The 24,486-nt window shown below is 41.3% G+C and overlaps 1 protein-coding gene across 3 annotated transcripts in view; it reads left to right on the forward strand.

Annotated features, from left to right (window-relative positions):
• The first annotated feature begins 5,044 nt into the window (after positions 1-5,044).
• The window catches only part of SOBP (sine oculis binding protein homolog), a 152,234-nt gene continuing 132,792 nt past the window's right edge, over positions 5,045-24,486 (forward strand). For all 3 annotated transcript variants that reach the window (XM_077162559.1, XM_077162560.1, XM_077162561.1), the window contains exons 1-3: positions 5,045-5,242; positions 16,911-17,049; positions 18,861-19,046. In XM_077162559.1, the coding sequence (XP_077018674.1) occupies positions 5,147-5,242; positions 16,911-17,049; positions 18,861-19,046 (421 nt within the window). In that variant the 5' untranslated portion in view covers positions 5,045-5,146. The remainder of the gene's footprint in view (positions 5,243-16,910; positions 17,050-18,860; positions 19,047-24,486) is intronic.

Genomic DNA, 24,486 nt, shown 5'->3' on the forward strand with positions numbered 1-24,486 from the left:
ACCACCCTGGTTCTAATCCCTGCCATTATTGTTATGCCATTTCATAATGTCCATTTTGAAATTGATTCTAGAATTTTGTTCTTTGCAATTATGAGCGTTAATTTTAAAATTGCATTTTAGATGGAATATGACAAATCAGAGGCCGATCACTGCTTATTGATTCAAACAGATTCCTGATGTATTAATTGATTCTAATGACATTTCATTGAATCGAAGATGTGTTTTGTGATATAAACATCAAGTGCTCACTCATATCCAGTTCTCTCATCCTTTGAAAGAGATGGGAGGACTAAATTTCCTGGCTTTCCTTGTAGATAGGCGGTGCCATATGACTAATCCTAGCCAAGGAATTGGAGAGAGAAGTAAGTGACTTAAGCCATTTCCAGGCAAGACCATTTAATTGCTGGTACGAGACCCTTCAGAGCTCTGTCTTCCACTACAGAACTGACTGCGGAAGTACATGCTGTTTTGGAGGTACAATGCCAAGCCTTCACATGGACGACAGTTGCTCTGGAGTGTCACACAGATCTTCAGCACACTTTGTTTTTTTAAGTCACTGATATTTTCTGATGATTTGTTATTGCAGCACAACCCAACTTAACATTGATTCCCACCACTGACTGGAAAATGTGCTATTATTTTATATACCATTAAGAAAAAAAGCTGCAATTTCTAAGAGTAAAAATTCTTTGTAAGATGCAACACAATTTCAGTGATGTTAAAATGTGGGCCTTGGATTGGATAAAATATAGATTGTTAAATTCATTAAAGCACATTAGATATAGTGTGGAGACCTTAAGTCTAGAGTTGGAAAAAAAAGTCATGGATTTGAATCCCAATACATATTAGCTTTTTATTTAGTAGCTTAGTTTGTGAAGGCCTTAGTTTCTTCATCAAGAAATGCGTACAGTAGTAGCAGTTGCCATATAGGAGTTAGTGAATATTAAATGAGATAATTCTTACAATGTGTTCAGCATAGTAATTATTCTATAATATTTTTGTCTCCGTCTTTGGCTAGATCACAGAACTTGTTCAAGATGAACATTAATTTCAAACAATATATAGGAAAACCTCCCTGTAAGTTTGCTATTATATCACACAAATCATTCAGCAAATATTTAATAATTTCACACCTGGCATGAGAACTGGGCCTCTGAGTTAGACACTCTTGGAGATAAAAAAGAAGCAGATGGAGAAGTTGAGGATCCAAGGCAGATTACTCTGGGATCTTCCCACCCCCCTCTCTGATGTGTTTTTTGGGTGGATCAGGCTAGAACAGACATCAAAGACAACTTCGAAGAGTAGAAGAAGTTCCTGAGGAATGTATGACATGGAAGTCTCATCCTCACGTTAGTGATGGGTAGGGATGGTAAAAGGAAATTTGAGGTCTAATTATTTATTCAGAGCCACGTGTGTATGTGCATGTGTATGTGTGTGTGTGTGCAATTATTACTTTCTGCCAAACCATGCTTACTTCAGGCTCTCTTTATCAGTCACACTAGCAAAGTGTGTGTGTGTGTGTACATGTGTACACATCCTAGTAGCTGGTGAACAGAGGTATAAATTATTGTAGCAGAAGAGTGACTCTCTTGAGATATGTACAAGATTGTTCCTACTAAAATAGGTTATACACTTACAGACTGTATGAAGTTATACAGGGAACATTACTTGACTCATGGCATGTCTGAATTCATAGAGCAGCCACCACTCTTGATATAATTGCCTTCATCTATAATACACTTGAAAACATGTACTACAGATGCCATTAACAAGGGGTAGCAATCATTAGTTCTGAAGTTCATTCTAGACTCAAGTTTTCTTCACACATACTTTGTAAGATTTCATTCTGTCACTAAAGACCAGTGTTGCGGATTCCAACACAACATTCTCACTTCAATTTTCTGGAGAACATATGCCTGTGAAGGAACAGGTGGCTGATTAATATCATTATTTTTATTAAACATCTGAATGACTGCAGAGAATGTCGTTTTCATTAAAGGAAGTATAATTGCACCTAACTATAACTACGGGCTATACAGCTTGCCTTTTCTGTTCATTTTATTTTTAACTTGTGAAACTGTATCATAGGACTTGGGGTACATAACTTGTTATTTGATATGGCAGAACAATAGTGAATCAATTGTAATGGTTCTGCCACCAAAGCAAACAGAGGGGACTTAAATAAATTTCCAAAAAACAAAAAGCCTCTTTTTCTTGTACAGTTCATAACATATGTTTCCACAATTTTATAATACTCCCCAGAGAAGTTTTCTCACTGTGATCATAAAAGAGATCAAAAAACAGAGAAAACTAACTCCAGTACATTTATTATTCACAGATTAAAACAAACGAATAAAAAAACTTCCTCTTCCTCTCCTCAGCAAAGCCATTAGGATAACCCCCATCTCCAAATACACCCAGAGTACCCACCCGAGAATGATGCCTGGATTGGTCCAAGCGGGAGGAGGGGCGCGTTAGCGCGCACAGGTCTGGGCTCCCTCTCTGCAGCCTGGCTATTTGGGTCTTGTGCTGCCAGCCGGTGGGCCCGGGGCTTACCATCTGGGTGTACCTGGGTGCACCTAGGGGGTACTGGAAAAATCTCAAGGTCTCGAGGACGCCTATACCACCGAGCACTCCCTAGGACATCAATTCCCGTCTCTTGATCCTGGGCGTCCTGCTAACTGCCCCAGGAACTTTAACTTTTCCCTCGAGGCAGGTATTCCGCGCGACCCCAGGCTCGGCCCGGCTCGCTCTGGCCCCCTGGCTTGCTGGAGTCCCCGGGAACCGCTCCGAGCCGGGCTCGGCTTCCCTTCTCTTCCCCAGGACTGCGAAGAGAGGAGGCAAGAGGAGGTGCTCAGCTCTCCTGGCTACTCGCCCAAATATTTGCAATCTGGCTCTTACGAAACAAAGTACGGCTAAAATGCAAAATAAGGAATGTGGAGGTGTTCAACCCTTTGGGTACACTCCCAAATAGCTCTAATCTGACGTTCAAGAAACCAAACGGTGCTAAAATGCAGATCAGGCAACGTAATCCCCAGAATGAGCCATGTTTGATAGGCCAAACTGAGATTTTAATGAAAAGCTTACTCATACCCCCACACTGAATTCATTCTATCTTTAAGTACTTAAAAAAGATGTGTAATTTTAAGTTCCGCCATTGACATAATGAACACTCCACAATAACAGGCAGTGGAACAATGGACACCCCGAAATCGCATTGTGTTAGGTAATTACGAAGTGTCGCGGCGCGGGAAAGCTGAGCTGGGAAGTCAATGTGTTCCCCGCAGCGTGTAGGAAGGAGGGTTCAGGGCCTCGCTCTCATCGAAGCCTCATCAAACCGTTCACGCCAATGCCTAAACCCACGGAGGGGGACGGACGCAATCCGAGCAGGGCCCCAGGTGTGGAGCGAGAGAACCAAAGAGGCGATGCGAGAGCGCAAGCATAGCGAGCCCGGCTTCGGGGAGGGCCGACTCGCGCTGGGAAGTCTCGGGAGAGAGTGAAACCGGGCGGGGTAGGGAGGGTCCCACGCGGGTGTGGCAAGGGCGTCTGGGCTCCTGGAGACCCGCAACTCTCGCGGGCCCCTGCGCTCCCAGCAGCACCCACTCAGCACAACCTTTTTAGAACTAAATGAAGGGCACTGGGAGAAAGGAGCGCAGAGTCACGGGGTAAAGCTGTTACTTTGTAGCGGAGTATAAGCTTGTGTGTGTGTGTGCCTCTGGGTGAGAGAGAGAGTGAGAGACAGAGACAGAAAAAGCAACAGAGACTCGAACAGGAGGGAAATCAAAAGGAAAGAACGAACGGGCGGATATAAGGCCGAGATACCCCACTTTTAAGTGGTTCACTGAAAGGCAAACAAGTCAAAAGCTTCTATGCAAGCGCAGTGGGAGCCCGCGCGGCGCAGGGGGGCAGGCCAGGGTGGGCGCGGGGACCTCTGTAAGGGGCCTCCAGCCTCCAGGCGCGCAGCTCAGGCCCCCGGAGAGGGACACTTTACTCTGACAGCTGAGCCGAGGTCAGGGCTGTGGTTTCCTTCCCCGGGGGACCCCGGGGCTGCAATACAGAGGCCGTGAGCTCGGTGTGTCTTTCTCGGGTGGTGGGAAGCTGCCCACTCGTGCCGCCACTTCAGATCCCCGCGCCCTCGCTCTGCCCAACCTCCTCCCCTCGCTCCCATTCATTTTCTTCAGCAGCTTCTAGGACTGGATCAAAAAACAACTCCGAACCCACCGGAACCCACATCACGGAGCTAAGGGAGAGGACTGGGGTCGGAGCCGACACCGAGGCCCAGGGGACCGGGATGGGCTGCCGACTGGGGGCATCGCGGAGACCAGGCGGCCGCGAGAGGCGCCGCGTCCCGCCGATGCTCTCAGAGGATGAACGGGCGGCCGCGAGCAGCCCCCGAAGCTGCGCTGCAGCCGCGTACATTGGTGACGGTGGAAGCCACGCCCGTACGAGGGCCGGGGGCTGTCCTAGCCCCCCCCACCTTTCCCCCTCCCTCCGGCCCCTCTCCCTTCCCCGCTCCCTCCCGCCCCCTCCTCCCCGCGCCGGCCCCCGGCCCGCCCCCGGCTCGGCTCGCAGGAGGCGCTGGGCGCCGGGGCTGGCGCGCTCTCCGAGGCGCACACACACTCACACACACACACACACACACATCCACGCACGCACGCCCAGAGCAGCTCTCTCCGCGCCGGGCCCTCGTTCCCCTCGCCCATGCAGACGGACAGAGCGACGGAAGATGGCTGACGACTCCACGGGGCACCGAGGATGCAGCCGGGCGGCGGCGGCGGCGGCGGTGGCGGGAGCGGCAGAAGCAGCGGCGGCGGCCGGAGCAGCGGCGGCAGAGGCGGCGTTGGCGGCGGCGGCGGCGGCGGCGGCAGCAGGAGCAGGAGCGGCGGCGGCGGCATCCCCGAGACTCCCCGAGCTACCCTTCCCTCTGACAGCCACTGACGTTTTTCACCGCTAGAAGAGACCCCGCTTCTCCGGCGCCGGCCTTCCCCCCCCCCCCCGCCCCCCCAGCCCCGCCAGCACCGCTACCTCCGCCAGCATTGCCACCATCAGCACCACCTCCACCACCACCACCACCACCACCGCCACCACCACCACCGCCGGCGGCAGCAGCAGCCATTTCATCTCCACAGAAACCAGACACAAAAACATGGCAGAAATGGAGAAAGAAGGGAGACCTCCGGAAAATAAAAGGAGCAGGAAACCAGCTCACCCAGTGAAAAGGGAGATCAATGAGGAAATGAAGGTATTTTTGGACCTCGGGGGCTGGGGAGCCGGAGCTCTTTCTTCCGCCCTCTCCCCTTTGGCCGTGGTATGGATATGGGGGGTACTGGGGAGCGCTTGTCAGTTTCTGTAGGATGTCCACAGCGCCTCAGCTCTCCGCCAGGTGCAGAACAGAGGCCAACTCGCGGTCTGTATCCCCGAGATTTGCCAACCCTCAGATTTGATTGGGGTGGTCGTGGTGGTACTGATGGTAGTAAACCACACACTATTTAACCTCGTAAAATGCAAGTTGGCACAGATTTTCAGGGGGAGAGGACCGGGAGCCCAAGTGGCGAGTGGACACGGTGAAGAGGCTGTAATAGTGGGCGGTATAGTCCCCCCCCTTCTCCGGGAACCATCCTTCGGATCCCTCCAAAGTTCGGAGCCGCCCGGGTAAGGCACCCCGGAGCGCTCGATTCCAGCCCCCCACTACTCAGTTGGTCTTCCTGATCCTCGATCGCGCCGCCCCTCAGGTAGCCAGCTGCGACCGTGTACAGAGGCTGTCAGTGCCGGGCGGAGTTGCGGCCCGTGGGGTGCGGGTCTTGGGGACCGTCCTGACGGCCCGTTGCCTCGCCCGCCCCCACCCTCTCCTCCCGCTCGGCTGCCTCGGCCTTCCGCTCGCCATGGCTTGCCTCCCTTCCCAGTTAATCAGCGCGGAGCTAGCCCCGCTGCAAGATAACTGTCTGAGGCGCGGATTTCGCGGGGCGCTTGCCCATTGTTCCGAAAGACCTGCCTGGCGTCCTCACGGCGAGGCCGGGCTCCCCGCCAGGCCAGCGGTGCCCCAGAGGTGGCGAGCGCAGCAGCCTGGCGCTCCAGCTGTTCGCGTCGTAACGATTGCACGGGAACACCGCTCAGCTCCGGACCCCCTCACACTCCACACTCCCCCCGCCCCTTATTCGCGTGATGTTGCTGCTTTTGCCCGAACGAGGGTTTTATTGTGTTGATTTCACGCGTCTTGTTTATGTTGTGCATTGTCTTTATAGATTTTTTTTTCTTCTGTGAGTTAACAAAGTAGCAGCAGGTTTGGGGGTATTTAGTTTGCGTTCTCCAGCCTTCTGGGCTTCCCCATCTTCTGCATAGAATTCTTGACAACGGCCAGCTGCCTAGGTCCGTTTTCTTAACTTTGTATTTAAAAGACAAACTGGATGAAAATGGCATGCAACTAACTAAAAATTTCACGTTTTGACATTTTCTTGATTTGAACAAGCACATTCTATGAGTATGCCTTGTATATAGCCCGCGCTTAGAAAGGGGTACGTGGATATACATCCTATGATGCACATATGCTTAGCTTTCCCTGCCTCCCTGAAATGTTAGTAGCAATCTAAATTTTGGAATTAAGGTTTGTTTCTGGATTGAGGAATTTAGTGCCTGGAAGCATGAGGCGCAGCATCAGTTCAATGTAGAATTAAGGATGAATCGCCTTGGAAATCAATGCCATCCCTTTTGATGGAAACCACCATTGATTCCAATGATCGTTATTTTTTCTTTTTCTGTTTTACAAGACTAGTAGAAGAAGTTGTTGACTTTTTGGAAGTCAAACACCCTACAATAACCAACCGTTCTTCCTCACTTCACCATTCCCTCCTGCCTTGCATTTCCAGATTACTTTTCCATTTCTTTTTAAATGGGGGGGGGGGGGGAAGGGAGGGGAGGAAGGCCATTAGGAAATCACTGCTTGCACTGGCCCTTTAAAACTCTGCCTAATGTGATCTATATGGATGGCAGCTTTTAAGTTTCATAGGTTCTAGAATTACAAATTAGCTAATTTTAATCAAAACATGTGAAATGTTATCCCGGCTGGATATAAAGGCTGACTGTGCTCAATGCTTGGGGCTCTCGTTGTTGACTTTGGCTGCGGGCGCACTCCGTGGTTTGGGAGATAGTTGTCCTTCTACAGTATAACAGATGTTTGTCTGAACTGGTGAGGAAGAAACAAAAACAACATTGTGTGAAGGGGAAAAAATTACACAATTTTTAGCCAATGCCGTAGGACTAAGTATGGGATTAACCTTGATGCACAGAATTTCCTCTTATTCAAATGTTATTTTTCTTTCAAATCCCCATTTACTATTTGAAGTTCTAATCCTCATCGTTTTAGTCTAGAGTGGCATTAAATAAGAAGCAAATAATTAGTCACCTCTAAGATTATTTTTTTCATCCCCCCACCCCCACCCCCGCTTTGGAACAATGTGAGGGTGTCCTGGCCAAAATCTTCAGTCATGTCCAGGAAGAGCTAGACCTGCAATCACATTTCTAGTGGAATCGTTTAGAAGGGATTCCTCGCATATAACGGCACCAAAAAGCCCTTGTTCAAAAAGTGGTTTCTCAAAGTCAGTAGTGGAAGGGTTATCTTGAACTCATTAATACTTTTCTGCTTTTAATATTAATAGCAATGTCTATAAAACCCCTTCCCAAACCTTATGGCATTATTACTCCTCCATCTCCTCAAATCTAAAGTGTAGAGTAACATAACAAGTTGGTCGCCCTGTGCAAAAAACGTGTGCAACAAAATGTCACCGAGAACACAATGTGGCCTTGTGTAGCTTCATATCGGTGCCGCTGGAGCTGCCTGGCTGTGTTTGCCTTCATCTGAACGGCTTTCATCTGGACCAGTGTAAACTAAGCCCTGGTAAGTAATCACTGCCCGGCAGAAAGAAAGGAATGTATACAGCTAGCACGGCCTAAGCTGTAAAAACGGAAACCTGAGCCGCCACTGTGGATCACATATCAAGGCTGGAAGGTAGGGGGAATGAAAGGGGGAAAGAGAGGGAATGGAAAAGTCAGTCTGGGAAGTGGAGGATCAGGAGAGGCCCCCCTTAGGGGAGATTTGGCTCAGGGATTAGGGAATTTTATCGTGGTGTACAGTGACCTACTCAGGTTTCAACACTGCTTGGATCGAGTTGCTTCTCTGCGAGCTGAAAGAAAAAGGGCTGGTGTGTATGTGATTTTTTTTCCCCTTCGGGAAATAGAAAGGACGTTGGTACAAGTGTCTATTTTAAGTACAGCAAATGCAGGACACTGAGAATGGGCAACAAAATTGCCTCATCACAGAGACTTCCTTCAAGATTTCCTAATTGAGATAGTCACATATTTATTCAAAAAATGGCTGGAGAAGACAAACCAGCTGAGGTTTAGCTGACACCAGTAATGGCATTGGAGATTGTCTTAATGTGGCTGGGAACTAATGTTGGTTGCTGTTTCACTAGATCAGATATTAAGTTACATTTTTGTTATCGCTGGTTTAATGTACATGACAGTTGTAACAAATTTAAATTTGATACAATATGATTCTGTGTGTGAAAATACATGACTTGGCAGAGCTTTCTTGTAGTCTACTTCAGTGAAAATGTCAAGTAGAAATGTTTGTCTCATTATGACCTTTACAATGCTTCTTTAACTTTCCTTTTTTTTCTTCTTATCTTCATTCCAGTTTTGCTTGATTACTTTTATGATGACTTTACTGTACTTACAATTAGTATGCCTTATTTAGTGAGTGATTAATAGAGATGATTTTTAAAAATTAGATGGCAATGCAATTTATATTTTGACTACTTTTGATTTCCAGACTGAATATTGTGATTATATCTAATGTAATATGTCTTTGATATACTGTTAGCTTAAACATATCATAATAAATAGGTTTGACAAAGGAATTCTGTCATATGGAGGGGTTCATTAGCTTCAGGAATTTATCAAGAATATAGTAGATATAATATGTAAGGGCTCTACAAGTGGATATAGATAGATAAGTATAAATATAGCTGCATTAAGGATACATATGGATCTTAGTGAACTGTGATCAGTGGCTGTTGAACAATAATAGAACTCAAAAATCTAAACTATGGCTAGAGATAACGAATCAGATTTTTATCTTGTAAAACTCTGACAAAAGCAACATGATTAGATCAAAGACTGCACTGGAAATTCCTAAACAAACTGTTATTAATGCATTTACTTCTTATCAATTGCAAAATTACAGGATAATTTGTGTTAAATGTCACAAGGTCTCCTTTGCTGAAGAAGTTTTCTATCTATAAATATTCTCAGTAAGTAACTGGTACCTAAAATTTTGCTTCAGTCCTGATGCCTACAGTTTGAGTTAGGCATATCTGTTAGAATTTAACAGTGAGCTCACCACAAGATTTTCTGGTTTGGTTTCTGATGTCCTCCATTTGGCATTAGAAAATGACCTTTGTCAATTACGTAGACGACAAAGCAAGTGGCAGAGCTGAGCTAGTGAATGCAGTAAGGTAAATAGCTTGGAATTTAAAAAAAAGGAGAGAGAAATCCGAGTGTGGATTGGAAAAGTCAGAACATTTAAGGTTGAAAGTAGCTCATGACCAAAGCAGAAATGTTTTTAAAGTTTGGCTGCTGAAACTTCATCCAGGTCAGACACCGTAAGTCTGAGGAACCTAGAAAGTGGGCTTGGGAGGAGATGTCACTGTGACATTCACAAATAATGTCAGAACTCGCCAGCTGAGCAGTGGCTTCAGGTGTGCCACGTGGCAGAGCTGAGGACTAATGTAAGTTAGGTGTGGCCCTTGCCCCTTGGGAGCTGGGCAGGATGTTCCTGAGCCCACTAACCTTGTCTTCAGCATCCATAGCAGTTGTGCTACTCAGAGCTCCTGCCTAAACCCATAAGAGACTGTTCCAGCTGGGGCTTTCAGGGGGTGAGGCTCTTTCTCCATCTGTGAACCTGTGAGTGTGATGTGCCGGAGAGCATAATTCTCTATGCTTTATACAACTCGCGGGTTCCAGAGACGAGGAAATGGAAAGGAACCACTCCACTTCCTCCCGAATCTGAAATAAACATTTGAACTAGAAGAAAATGAGTCTGACAGACTCATTCCCTTCTGCGTTTCCTGCCTCTGTGCTTGCCAAGCCCTGCTCTGAGAAGCCAAACCCTACTCCTTGTGTGAAAGACAGACTCAGAGAAACCAAGAGGTAACAGAGTTTTTAAAGGAAAGTTGAAAACAGGGCCCCACAAAAGTGAATATCAGTGAGCATAAGTGACTCTAGAAAAGGAGGATTCCAGGGAAAGAGAGTGTCTTCTTAGGGTGACCAGACTTCTCAAAGTTTGTAGGAAATGTCCCTTTTAATGGCTCTTTATACTTTTTTTTTTAATTATTAAAAGTAGTAGAAGATGGGTCATTTAAAAATCCCTCAAGTCTAAAGCTTCCTCTTGTGGAATTGGAAACCAGCTACTCTTACACTTTCAAGCTAATAGGATTAGTGAATATTTTCCTAAAAGAGGAGGGATATTGTAGGTAGAATGAGAAGGGGAAAAAAAGTATTTTCTTTTCAATAGTGTCAACTGAAACATGTAAACACACATGAAAACATGAGGTAAGCGAGATTCGTTGAATGTATATTTAAGGATCTGCCCACCAATGGGTGTTAATATCTCTTATATAACCAAACGCCCGTGGACCTCTGTGGGGCTTTAAGGTCAGTGGCTTTGGCTTTGGCACAGAGGGAAAACAATGTAACAGTGTTGGTGATATTTAGGGCAGTTCTGCAGCTGTGATAGGACACAGCTGCACACAGCTGCACACCTGCCATGCTTGCCACAGTGTCAGCCTGAGGACCACTTCCACAATGTCAAGCATTTGTTTGACTCTTTTAGGACCTTTGATGTCCAGGCAGCACATTAAAAGGTGGGGATATAGTTATCTGTTCACAAAGAAACAGTAAAACCTGTGCATTTTATATATGGAAGCACATAATTTCGGTTTCGTATATCCTATGCCATCCAATTCAGAATATATCAATAAGAGAACAAGGCTTTCTTCTGAGGCCTGTTCCAGGCCAGAGTGGGTATTAGTGTTAGGATGTATCTTTTGCCTTCAGTACTGCATTATAATCGTTGTGCTTTGGCTGAGAACGATGCTGCAAAACGAACCAAAATGAAGCACAGTGGCCATCTTCAAAGAATTTTAAGCCAAAAAGCTGTAGCGCAGGCCTGGGAATAGTGCTGGAAACTGCTAGTCAAATTCGTCTCCTCCTTCATTTTGGAACTCTGAACAAGGCTCTGCTTTCTTCTGCATATTCCATTTCTTTATCTCTGTTAGTGTGTCCGAAGATGCTTATTAGAACATTGCCCCAGAAGTCAGCCAGAACAGATGCAAGTGGAAAGGGAGATAAAATATTGTCTAAAAATAACCTTAATTCTATTTTGTATAACCTTGACTAGCAGAGATACTAACATTTTTGTCCTGCCTTCATTTTCCTTTGAATGTATCTCTCATGTGCTCCTCTATCTTAGGTAATGTGTGCCAGAATGTTTTGAAGTTAAGAAAGATAACTAGCAGTTCTTTTTATTGTCATTAGGACTGTGAACATGGCTGACAATTGTCTATGAGTGAAACTATGTGTTAATTAATTTTTAATAGAAACAAATTTTTATAAAAATATGTAGACATGACAAAAATAGAAAAATACAGATAAGCAAAAAGAAAAACAAAGCCTATATTTTTTCCACCCAGACACAATTATTGTTAAATTTTTTTTATTACTAATTATTGTTAAGTTTTTATGTAAGTCTTTTCATACCCTTTTCTATGTGTGATATTTAGTTTTTTAGAAAACAAAAAATGCTCCCCTGGTGGGCTAACCTGCCTTTAAAAATTTAATATATTATGAATATTTTTCTGTTGCAATAAAAATTTATCTGTAGCATATATCTAGTGACAAGATTGTATTCCATTATATGACTAAGCTGTAATTTATTTAACCAAATTCCTATAGTTTGACATTTAATCTGTTTCTAGGAAAACAGCACTGATATAAGCCTTCCTGAACATGCATAATTTTGCACTTATTTCCTTAGAATAGTTCCTAAAATTCCTAGAAATAAAAAGCTGAGTCAAAGAGAATATAAATTTTAAGACTTTTAATGCATAGAATCAAATTACTCTTTCTTAAGGTTGTATCAATTTAAATTCCTAATAATGTGAAAATGTTCATTTACTTACATTCTCACAAACACTGGATATGATATTTTTTCATATTTTTATTTTTAAAACCAGGTTTTCCTGAATTTTGTTTGATCATTTCTCTATATTGATATGTTTCTTTGATACCTGTGGAAGCTTCCAAATGTTTTAGCACATATTTTGGTGCATTCAAAGTACAAGGCATTTGCTAGATGAGGCATAAAAAGAAAAAGGCTTTCGTCCTCAAGTAACTTACAATATGGTTGGGCCAAATGACATATTTTACTAGAAGTGGGACTTAGAGTTAAAATGGGAACATGTTTGTGGGGAAAGGAGAGGATGGGCATGGCTTTTCTCCCAATTGGGTGAATGATTGGGAGTTCTTTGAAAACTTTCTGCTCTCTTGGTTAGGATACAAAGTTGAAAGCAAATGGACATTCAGTTGTGCATGGCCTGGAACGAAAAGAAATCCCAATCAGTGGTTTGATTTCTAAAAGTGTGTGTTGATTTCAAAATTTAAAAAATTATCAGTCCTTTTTTTAAGACCTTGAAGTTCTTGTGTTTCAGAGGTATTTTGAGAATTTTTAATTACTGTTATTTTTGAAATGACTTGAAGTCAACCCTTAATTATTTAACTGATGAAATGTTTAATTAAAAATCATTTAGTTTGAACGTTGACATTTGTACAGTACTTCTACCTGAATAAGAAGGGTTTCTAATGCATATCCTGAGAATTAAGTTCCAAAAAAACTAAATTTTGCAGTATGAAGAACTCATGAAGAGTGGGGAATGGTAAAGTTTCCTGCCTTACCACCTATATTTCTTTTATTTTTTAATTTTAGTAAAAGATTATCTTTCAGACTAAATGTTAGGATTGTCTTCTTTCTTAGGATCTCTAGAGGTGAGAGAGTGAAATTGGAGAAGGTGAGAAGTGAAAGGTGGGTTAGATATTAGAAGTGCAAAGCAATGAGAGTCAGATGTGATGTCAAAAAATTGTAAAATGAGAAGAGTAAATTTAATTGTGAATTTAAATAAATAAAGAAAATAATATTATTCTTCCAATAATAAAAGTAATTAAGGAGATTAGGGGTCAATGATCAAATCTGAAAACAAGCAAGTCTCAGTATCAGCAGTATTGCCCTGGCTGGAAAGCTCTTTATATATGGCATTGACATCCTATGGTATGATTTCTTTGCAACTCTTTGCTTCAGGAAGGTAGGTTCTTTGGAATTGCTGACACAATGGACTGTACAGAATTTGTAATAGAAAGAGGCATGGTATCAGAACCAGAAGATTAGTATTTTAGTTTTGACTTTACTGGGTGATCCCTCATTCCTGTCATTTATCCTCTTGAAGCTCTACTTTTCTGTTGTTAAATGAGGATGTCAGATAAGATCCTCAAAAGTTCATCGTGGAAATCATATGGCTCATACATAAAGTTTTTGAATGGAGCAGGAGAGTTAAAGACTGTGGAAATACTGTCAAGTGCTTTAAGAGTGTTAGACATTATCATTGTAATTATAGTGGCCTATTTTCCAAACCCAAATTGGACCACATGGTATGAAAGAGGATTTTTGTACCACTTCCAAGGGCGAGAGACAGTCTGCAGAAAGTAATTTGGATGCCAAAATATTGAAACTTCTGGCACATTTTGGTGGTTTATGGAAGCAATGATAAAATATTTGACATAGTGAATGTTTAGCAAAATTCATGATATGTGATCACTATAATTATGTTATTTTCTTTGCAAAAGGTATTTCATTTCTTATATAAGTAGAAGTTCTTTGATTTCACAGAATCTTAGAACTAGAAGGCACTTTAAGAGACTCTACTTCAGTTCTTGCCCTACATCCCTCAAGTGCTTTCACAACCTACCTTGGTATAGTAGATTGTTGTAATATTAATGAACATCCTTACCTCAAAAATCTTCCTGCGTTTTAACTCTTGCTACCTTTATTTTCATTCACTTTAAAAAAGAAACTTATGTGGGAAAGGAATAGTTCTTTCTAAGAATTATGATGCAAAAATGTCGACAGCAACAACAACAACAAAAAACTGTTGGAATTCTCTACCAGAAAGGTTCAAAAACCCTTATGGGCCATAAACGTTAATTTATCCTTGAATATGTTATGTTTCTTGCATGCTAACTCTTAAAATCTATTTCATTTACTTTGGTTTTGCACAAAAATGAGCCCATATGATATCTGGCATCAAATGTTACCTAGAACATTAAACAATTAAATTCTTTATTCCTTGGGATTCTTTGATTTCTTAATATAGTAGTGTTTAAGACAAAATTAATAGTTCATTTCTTACAGCTACACTACCAGAAACTTTGACGTTTGTTTTCTTTCTTTCTCTCATCTGACTCCTCCTTTCCTTAAAATTTGAGATTTACGGCATGAGGTTTTCTAAACCTTTTGTTTTTGTAGTCATGTATCAGACATTAAGGTTTTTATTCCCAGTAACAGGAAAGGGAATACTTTAAGAGTTTATTTTCACTGACGTTTGAAAATCATGGAATAGATCAAGTTTGTATTGATTGCTCCATGAAACCTCTGAGTTTTCAGCACAAACCATAAATTGTGAGTGATACACGTAAGATACACAAATAATGTGAGTTTGGTGTTCATGATCCAGTTGAGGTTTCAGTTTTTACCCAAAAGACTGAAACTTCTGGATCCCAATGGTTCTGAAAGGCTGAATGGATTTGCTCCTGGGCTAAAACAAACATCTATCCTTGGTTGGGCGGTTGCTCCATGAATTATACATCTGTAACCTTTGTGTCACTTCAGAGGTTAGAGAGAGAGACATCCAGATACAGTCTACAAAACGATATGGTAGCCAGGAGTTAAATGCAAAAGATTTTCTGTCTTGTTGGCACGGCTCTCTTACAGATAGGGACAGACGGCACACAGACCAATAGGATGGCTTGAACTTGGCTTTTAATGCTGTTGGGAATTGGTTTTTCGATGCAAGGTGTGTAAGGCTTATCCTTGGAGATTTCTGCTGCCAGCCCACTGATGGAGGACCTCAGTTTGTGTGCATAGGGGCTGTCATTCTCAAGTCAGGCTCTGGGATCAGTGAAAGAAACTGTGTATGGGGAGAAGAGCGTTCTCATTAAAGGGATCTCCTTTGATGGAGTAGAGCAAAGCATTTAGCCCAGTCCTCCTCACTGGTATTCCTGGAGTTGCTGAGCTTGTTATTCGTATCGATCGTATAATCTTTGTGCATTCATGAGAAGAATGTCTATTTAATGTGGACACCATCAGCCATCAGAGAGAATAAATGCCTTACTAAAGCGTGATATGGCTGAGTGTTGGCCTTGTGAATCACTCTGGTTAGATTGTTTTTTTTGAATTGCTGGTACACTACGCCATCACAGATTGACCCAGTTGGAGCTCCAAGTTTAAATGAGTATTAAAGTAAAACTTCTAGCATCTTGTGGGAGGTTTGAAATGCCAGGTTTGTTTTGGTAGCATCGATAGTGTACTATCTTTTTTTTATGCAACCCCTGCTGAAAGCTAAAGTCATGAAATTCAAGAAAATGTGGTGCTCACAGGCTGAGGCTGTGCTTACTCTGGCTTTTATAAAACCTTGGTGCTTTAATTTCGGGTATATAGATTATACACCCCAGTGTAATTTAGAAATGACAGCTTCTAAGGAGAATAATAAGAGATTCTTTGAACTACAGAGAAGGTTAGAATATATAGTTTGTCTAACAATCTAGGAGGCTGGTGATGCCTTGCCAGGCAGAGATGCTGTCAGGTACACATTGGCCTTAAGAGCCTTCACTCACACAGTCTCACATCTCCTTGCCAGATCTAGTAGTTTGATCAATTAATAAAAACAATCACCTGATAGTAAAGCTTTAAATTTGTCCAATTATACCCATTATTTTGAAAATTTGATAGCTATACTAACAATAATAATAATACTGTATATTTATATATTGATGTATAGTTCATAAAGTGTTTTTGCACATTATCCAAAAATTTGGGTTGATAGTAACCTTAAAGTAATATAGTACTTTTAAGTTACTTATCAAAAGACAACCATAGTGGCCTTTGATTTCCTGGAGAAAGAGTCTGTCACTAATGAAATTTATAAAGCAAATTATGGATTGATTTTTTTTTTTTTTAAAGAATACTCTTGCAGAAGGGAAAATTAAAAAGGGAGACCCTTGTAACCCATTCAGCTTTCTGTAGGGTAGTGACTGACAATTGAGAAATTATTTTTTTGTTGAGATTTTGCTTGATTTGAGATGTGTCATGTTAAGAAACACACCTGAATCAGAAAGCCATTCTAATTTAAATTAAGCTGAGGCACAAAAAGGTTAAGTGTTTTCATTTTATAAATCTTTTCTTCTAGGTTGTTTTTTGTACTTTACCTTTCAATCTTTGTGTAAGTGTGGGATATAGACTTTGCAGAAGAATATGCTAAAATACCACTTCCTATTCGTAAGCAAAACTGGCAAACACCTTCTTTCTTATTATCTTTAAGCTGCTAATTTCTGAAGACCTGTCATAATTGGAGCATCATCCTGAAATTTAAATGTTTTAGTTTTTGAACATGATTTGAAAAAAGATCACAGCTCTAGGGGAGGTGGGGCGGAGCTGGAATGCACTGGGTAGAGCAAACAGAATTCCGTTTATGCACTCTTTTCAAATAGTTATTGATTACATAAATAAGTGGGCTATGCTTTTCTTTTAGAACTTCGCAGAAAACACCATGAATGAACTCCTTGGCTGGTATGGCTATGATAAGGTTGAATTGAAAGATGGTGAAGATATTGAATTCAGGAGCTACCCTACAGATGGGGAGAGCCGGCAGCACATTTCTGTTCTCAAAGGTAATCACATTTAATGTCCCTTTGTTCATGCAAAGAAGGATTAACTATCTTGACCTGCCAGAGTTGAGTTGCATTGGGACTCAGGTTTTGTTGATTACGCCTATGGTTGATTTAAATGTACATCCCAGGAGTACTTTCCCAAAGGCAGAATTCCACAGACTATAAGAGCACAACAAAATACAAAGATTGGCGCAGCTAATGTCCTTCCAGCAGTGGGAGACCTAGACAAAGGTGGTGGACTTTAAGTGCTGTAGTCCTGCCCACAATTTGATAGAAAGTGACAATGCCTTCTAGCTTCCTCTCCTAGTTTCTGGAGCTCTTTGATATATCATCAATTGTTTGGGACTGAGCCTTTCTGTTAAGTGAAATGCTAGGTTTGGATTAGCAGATTGCAAAGGAGATTCGCAGTTTGGTAATCTCCCCATCCTTTTTGTGTGTGTGTGTGGGAATTCTAAAGGGAAGTCTTATTTCCCGTTTTGTGTTTAAAGTTTTCACCATTCTGCTGTCTTCATATCCTTGGATAGGGTAGGGAATAAGAGGGTAGTAGATGATTGGATTCTAAGTTGTTCTATAAGAATTTTCTCAAAGCTGAGCTAAAGAATCAAAATTTAAAGGGCTTGGCAGAGATGAAAATACCGATTTTACCGTCGGCTAGCAGTGCTAGATATTTTATGGAGATTGCCTAGAACCATTGCTGGGTGTTGATATGGATCTGATTTTGGAATGAGAGTTTATTGGTCAAAGAATAGGGGAGGTGTTTGTGAAAAAGCAACTCATTTTGGGAACTTTAATAAAAGGTGGGTAAAACTGATTTTGTGTCATCAGTGACTTGGATCAGGATGTGTATTCTATTCAAAATCTGTTGAATAAAGTACCTGTTTATGCATTTTATTCTCAGTCTTCAAGATAGAACCTTTCCTTGTTATATGTCAAGGAATAAAATATAAATGAGTTGTCCTGAGGCATGTGGAATTGAACGTATGTGCAAATTTTGTGTTAAGCTAGTTATGAATTTGTGTACCTCAAGTTACGGAGGTAATATCATCAGTTCCACTGGAAATAAAAAATGCAAGTCATGAGTTTATATTCTGTAAACTAATAGGTTATATAATGCTTGGCCTAGGTAATAATAATCTTTGCTTCTGGGGAACGTGGAAGGAGACAGTGCCAGCATTTGCTACTACTATAGGGAAGAAGTTGTATTCCATGGTTGAGGTTTTTCTGTTTGTCTTTTAAATGATTTCTGTGTGCAAGGATAAAATCCTTAAAGTTCATATTATTGTAAGTTTTCTTTACTTTCATTATGGTTAATTTTAATGAGCATTACCAATACCCTGTAGAAGCAGCAGTGTTTTTTCCAATCAACTGTTTCCTTCTTAATGGTTCGTTTGATTATATTATGACACCGCTTTTATAAGGTACTGGAACCTTGTTATAGTGCTGAGGGTCACATTTTAGGCTTTGCTCCTGGTACCCAGAGAGAGATGTCTGCTATGTATCACTTTGTATATGGAAAAGGTTAATTGCTTCTCAGTTTTCTATGGGATTTTACAGTGCTAAAATTCATCACCATGGGTGCAACTGGGATGTTAGCTATTGTAGTCCAGCAAATTGTAAAGGAAACCATCGGAAATTTCGGAAACAGACTAAAATGGTCCAGAATGGTCCTGTGTAGTTTTGGTAAAGACTTAGAAGAAAAATTTTGTTTTTAATATGGCTGCTTTAGTTTGGAAAAATGATCGTAAGAAAAATTTGAGATCTATTGAATCAATCATTTTGGCATGATGAATATTATTTTTTCTCTTTTACAGAAAATTCTTTGCCAAAACCAAAATTACCTGAGGACAGTGTTATTTCACCGTACAATATAAGCACAGGCTATTCAGGGCTTGCAACAGGAAATGGACTCAGTGATTCACCTGCAGGGTCAAAAGATCATGGCAATGTACCCATTATTGTACCTTTAATTCCACCACCTTTCATAAAACCACCAGCAGGTAAGTCATTACTGGGGTTCTAGTGATAATGATTCTTGGACTGTTGTTTTAACTATTCTACTAGTTATTAAATGCTCAAGTTAATTCTGGAAAGGACTGTATTAGGAACTTTGTAGATAATGTAAGTCAGCGCACTTATTATTTAAAGTATCATTTGTTGATTAAGCCAATTCCTGAACTCACTACTGTTTAGACTATAATCATGAATGACCCTTACCTCAATTTTCAACTGACAGTAAACTTCTATCAATGGCTGCAAAAAGTTACTTTCCTTCTCAAATCACCATTTTTAAAATAAAAAAAGGATGAAATATTTTTTACAATGAGATATATAAGATGACTGGTTAGCAAGATAAAATGTAACTGCAGTTGAATTGGGTGGTGGTATAGTGAAGGTCAGGTCTCTGGATTTTCAGAGAGAAGGGACAGTTTCATAAAGGGCATGTGGTGTGCTTGTTCTCCAGGGTGTCTTTGTCTAAATCCACTCAAGACCCAACCTAGATCACTCATCTTCTTTGGAGAGTTCTTTCTGATCCCTGGAAAGCTCTCTGTGAGTTAGGCTTTTTGAAAATGGAGATCTGAATTTCATCTTCCCAAAAATGTAATCAATCCCTTTATACTTCCAGAAAATTAGATGCTAGTGTATTGGTTTTAAATAGCAATGGACTAAGCATTAAGTGTTAGTGCAAACTAGGCTACAGATATGTTTTACACAGAGAAAGAAATTAAATAGCATTGGACCTGACTTACTGTAAAATGCTGGAATTATGCTAAAATGCTTAATTGCTACATTGGTTATTTTTCCATATATTGAATCAACCAGTGAAAAATATTGAGTTTCGACAGCAGTATTTTTGTAACATTCTAAAGCTAACTCTTGTATTTTTATTAGGGAAGAAAGGTGCTTGGTTATGTTTCCTTAAACAGTGAACATATTTGTAAATATGAATTCCTGGACTTTTACAGACATATTTACACCTTATTCTAGGTGTTACTAACATTTTCCTTCATGGTTATGGCTATATCCTCTTGTTTGGCTTGCTACATTTTAGCAGTAAAAATGTCCTTTCATTCTGAGATCCTTAGATATGAAAATCTATTTACCTGTACGGTGGCTCAGCAGGCAGAGTTCTCGCCTGCCAAGCCGGAGACCTGAGTTCGATTCCCAGTGCCTGCCCATGTTAAAAAAAAAAAAAAATCCATTTACCTGTGAAAATCTTTTATAATTATGCTGTCTGCTAATTACTAAGGTAAGTGGTGTAGTAAATGAAGTTTGCCTTTTTCATGCCCCTGTTCTTCTTTTGTTGATTCTTTTGTGATGCAGAGTGTCCCACATTTGTCTCCCTGGGATGAAAAACATATTGTGCCTAGGTCAGCTGGGGAGAAGGGAGTAACTAATTTTGTAAATACAGGGTTCTTTTTATTTTTTTGTATGCTCTATGGCGGGGGTCACATTTCATGCTTTGTCCATGTGAGTATCCCCTTATTGCAGCACCGTTTGTTGAATTTTTCTTTTTTTGTTTTTTGTCTGTTTGGTTTTTTGAGAAGTGCATGGGCTGGGAATTGAACCCAGGTCTCCCCCATGGCAGGCGAAAATCCTACCACTGAACTACCCTCACACTCCCAGGGTTCATTTTTTTTTTTTTTTTTTTACGTGGGCAGACACCGGGAATTGAACCCAGGTCCTGGCATCGGAGGCAAGCATTCCTGCCTGCTGAGCCACTGTGGCCTGCCCCCAGGGTTCATTTTTGAATGTATGTCCAATGGCCTAGATGAGTGGTAATGACGAGGAGGGTATCAATAAGCATTGTGACTAAGTGAGAAGAACATGTCATTTACCAGCTCCGAGCATGGGCAGGTTACATAAGCTCTCTTGCCCTCAGTTTCCCCATCTGTAAAATGGGGATCACAGTCCCTACCTCATGGGATTGTTGTGGGAATGAGATGAGAAAATGTCTGTGAGTCCTGTAACATGGTATTTGTCACAAGAAAGGCACTCAGTAAACACCATGCTTTTTTTTTTTTCTTTTTTCAATCTTTATTCTACCCTCGGGTTATCTTGCACATAATTTGTGCATAAAAAGGTGTGCATCCAAATGCCAACTCCGCTCTAAGATTTATCTGAGCAAAGCAAACAGCTTTAGAAATTAGCATAGCTGAGGCTAGCATGAGTTAGGCATGCCAAAAAACCTGCCCTGGAGTTCCCTGCTGAGCCAGCCACGTGGAATTCAAGCACACAGCTCCTATTTAACTCTAATTCCACATCAGATCAGGAAATAAATATGCTGAGGGACAGAGGCCAAAAATTGAGCCCCAGGAGTCTTAGACATAGGAACTCTGAGGAATTAGAAGCCAGAGTAACTGCACACCACTGGTTTTATGCTGTCTTCCATGGAACTCCAAAGGCTCATCTGTTGAAAACAAAACGTAGCGAAGGACGGGTTTAATTCTCTGTATCTGTTGTAAACCTTGACTGTCCTGTAATGATACAGAAAGATTCCCTGCTTTCAAATAACTCAGAAACTTTTAGTCCTCGAGTAAAAGTTTACAGGACAGATGAGTTTTGATTTAGTCATCCTCTCTAGGGCAGGGCCAGCAAACTTTTTCTGAGAAGGGCCAAATAGTAAGGCTTTTAGACTTTGTGGCTGTACCGTCTCTGTTGCCATTGCTGAATTCCGCTATTGCAGCAGGAAAGCAGCCACAGATAATACATAAACAAATGGGCGTGGCGTGTTCCAGTAAAACTTTATTTACAAAAAAGGTGGCAGGCAGGGTTTGGCCCAGGCCATGCCCCCTGCTGTGGGGTAAGATTGGCAAAGGCGCATACCCATAAGAAGGTGAGTATAGTTCTGAAGATAGATTGTGGGCTTCGACCGTGTCCTCTGTGTACCATCCTAAGGAAGAGACCGCAAGAAGGGCAGGAAAACAGTGGGTTTTCAGGGTATGAGGTGAGCTCTGGCACATATCAGATGCTCCATTGGTATTTGTTGAATAAATAAGTGAATGAATGAATTATCTAATTCCTATTGCACATACATAGCACAAAATCCAGCTACTTTACTGTTTACTAAGAAAATGCCAGTAACGTGTCTGGATTAGTCCTAACTTGTCTGAGCTTGACCTCAGGCTCCCTGACAGCGACACGAAGATTCCATTGCTCTTAATTGTCTGTGGCTAAGTCAAGTCCACAAATTACCCAGAAGCTTCTGTCTAGTTAATGATTTCAACTCTTCTCTTTGCTAAACACATTACCAGTTGTTATCCAAGGTAATCGAGTTGAGGTCCGCCCACTGTCAGTTTTCTAGCTGTCTGTAGTTTAATGTGGCATTCCTGAGGGGAGCTAATAAAGGGTACAATGGCTAGAAACAAAGGCCCCTAGCTAATCTGCCCCTGAGCAGTTGAAAATTGATTATATCATACAAGTGTCTACCTCTAGGAAAGAGAAGATGAGGCTCCTATTTATGCTTTGGATTCCTGGAAAGAAAATAACTATGTTAGTGTTCAAATGATTCCTGTGGCAGTGTAAACTGGCTGTGTGAAAATGTGAATAATACCTTCTATTTGTATTAAGTCCTTTACAGTTTATGAAACCCATTTACATTCACTATGTTATTTAATTTGATCTTTACAACAACCCTGGGAAATAGCATGCTTGATATCATTAATAAAGAACTGACACTCAGATAGGTTGAACGGCTTTTTCAAGGTCACATGGCTTCTAAGTGCTGGAGCCAGGACTCGTACTAAGAACTTCTAACTCCTAATCCAATATTCTTTTTCATATAAAGTTGCCTCTCAGCAAATTCCTATGTAACTTCACTAGACTGTAGCAGAATAATAATGCCTATTATTATACTACTTCCAGATTTCCCAGTGACAGAGAACACAAGTTATTTCTGCAATGGATTGTTTATTTATTTTTAAATTATTTTTTATTGATATATATTATATATTCACATACCATATAATCATCCAAAGTGTACAGTCAGTGGTTCACAGTATCATCATATAGCTGTGCATTTATCATCACGATCAACATCTTCTTTCTTTTTTGTGAAAAATAACATATACAAAAAAGCAATAAATTTCAAAGCACATCACAACAGTTAGTTGTAGAACAGATTTCTGAGTTTGGTATGGATTACAGTTCCACAATTTTAGGTTTTCACTTCTAGCTGCTCTAAAATACTGGAGACTAAAAGAAGTATCAATATAAAGATTCAGCAGTCATACTCATTTGTTAAACCCTATCTTCTTAGTAACTCCACCATCACCTTGGATCTTTCTCCCACTCTTTAGGGTTATTTGGGCTATGCTCCTTCTAATTTTTTCATGTTGGAAGGGGATGTCTATAATATGGGATAGGGGGTGGAACTAGTTGAGGTTCTGGAAAGGCTGGCCCCTCTGAATTTCAGGATTTAGTTGGGCCAGGGACCCATCTGGAGGTTGTAGTTTTCTGAAAAGTTACTCTAGTGCATGGAACTTTTGCAGAATCTTATATAATGCTTTAGGTATTCTTTAGGATTGGCAGGAATGGTTTTTGGTTGGGGTTTGGCAAACTATGATAGTAGCAGTGTCTTACTGAAACTTGCTTAAGAAAGACCTCCAGAGTAGCCTCTCGACTCTACTTGAACTCTCTCAGCCACTGATACCTTATTTGTTATACTTCTTTTTCCCCTTTTGGTCAGGATGGCATTGTTGATCCCATGGTGCCGGGGCCAACCTCATCCCTGGGAATCATCTCCCACTCTGCCAGGGAGACTTTCACCCCTGGATGTCATGTCCTACGTAGAAGGGAGGGCAATGATTTTGCAGAATTGGGCTTAGAGAGAGAGGCCACATCTGAGCAACAAAAGAGGTCCTACAGAAGTAATTCTTAGGCATACTTTATAGGTAGGCCAAGCTTCTCCATTGTATACATAAACTTTAAAAGAGCAAGCCTCAAGATCAAGGCTTGGCCTATTGATTGTGTATCCCTAATGTTTGACACAGTATCAGGGGTTTCCCTCAGGGTAAAGCTTAATAGTTCCATATTTTTTTCCCATCCCTCAAGGGACTTCTCCAATACTTTTTGATTATCTGCTTAATGTACCCAGGAGTATATCCAGGCATTCCATTAAACTATACAGCATTAAAAGTTCTCATTCTTATCTTAGGCTCCTTGTGTTTGAATTGTTTAAATGGTCTAACCAGACAGGTTGAGTTAATTATGTTCTACAGAAAATTTAGTTTCTGGACAAAATAAAACTTTCTTCCTTTGGTCTCAAATAGTAGGTGATGTTTTAAAACATAGACAATGTCTACCTTACCCCTGTATTCTTTTTTTTTTTTTCACATTGTAAACATTGTATCTGTACATAATCATCTTCAAGAATCAAGGCTACGGGAACATGGCTCAACAGTTTCCGATACTTCCCTCCACCCACTCCAATAAACCATA

Source organism: Tamandua tetradactyla, chromosome 5 (genome assembly GCF_023851605.1).
Source record: "Tamandua tetradactyla isolate mTamTet1 chromosome 5, mTamTet1.pri, whole genome shotgun sequence".
Classification (NCBI taxonomy): domain Eukaryota; kingdom Metazoa; phylum Chordata; class Mammalia; order Pilosa; family Myrmecophagidae; genus Tamandua; species Tamandua tetradactyla.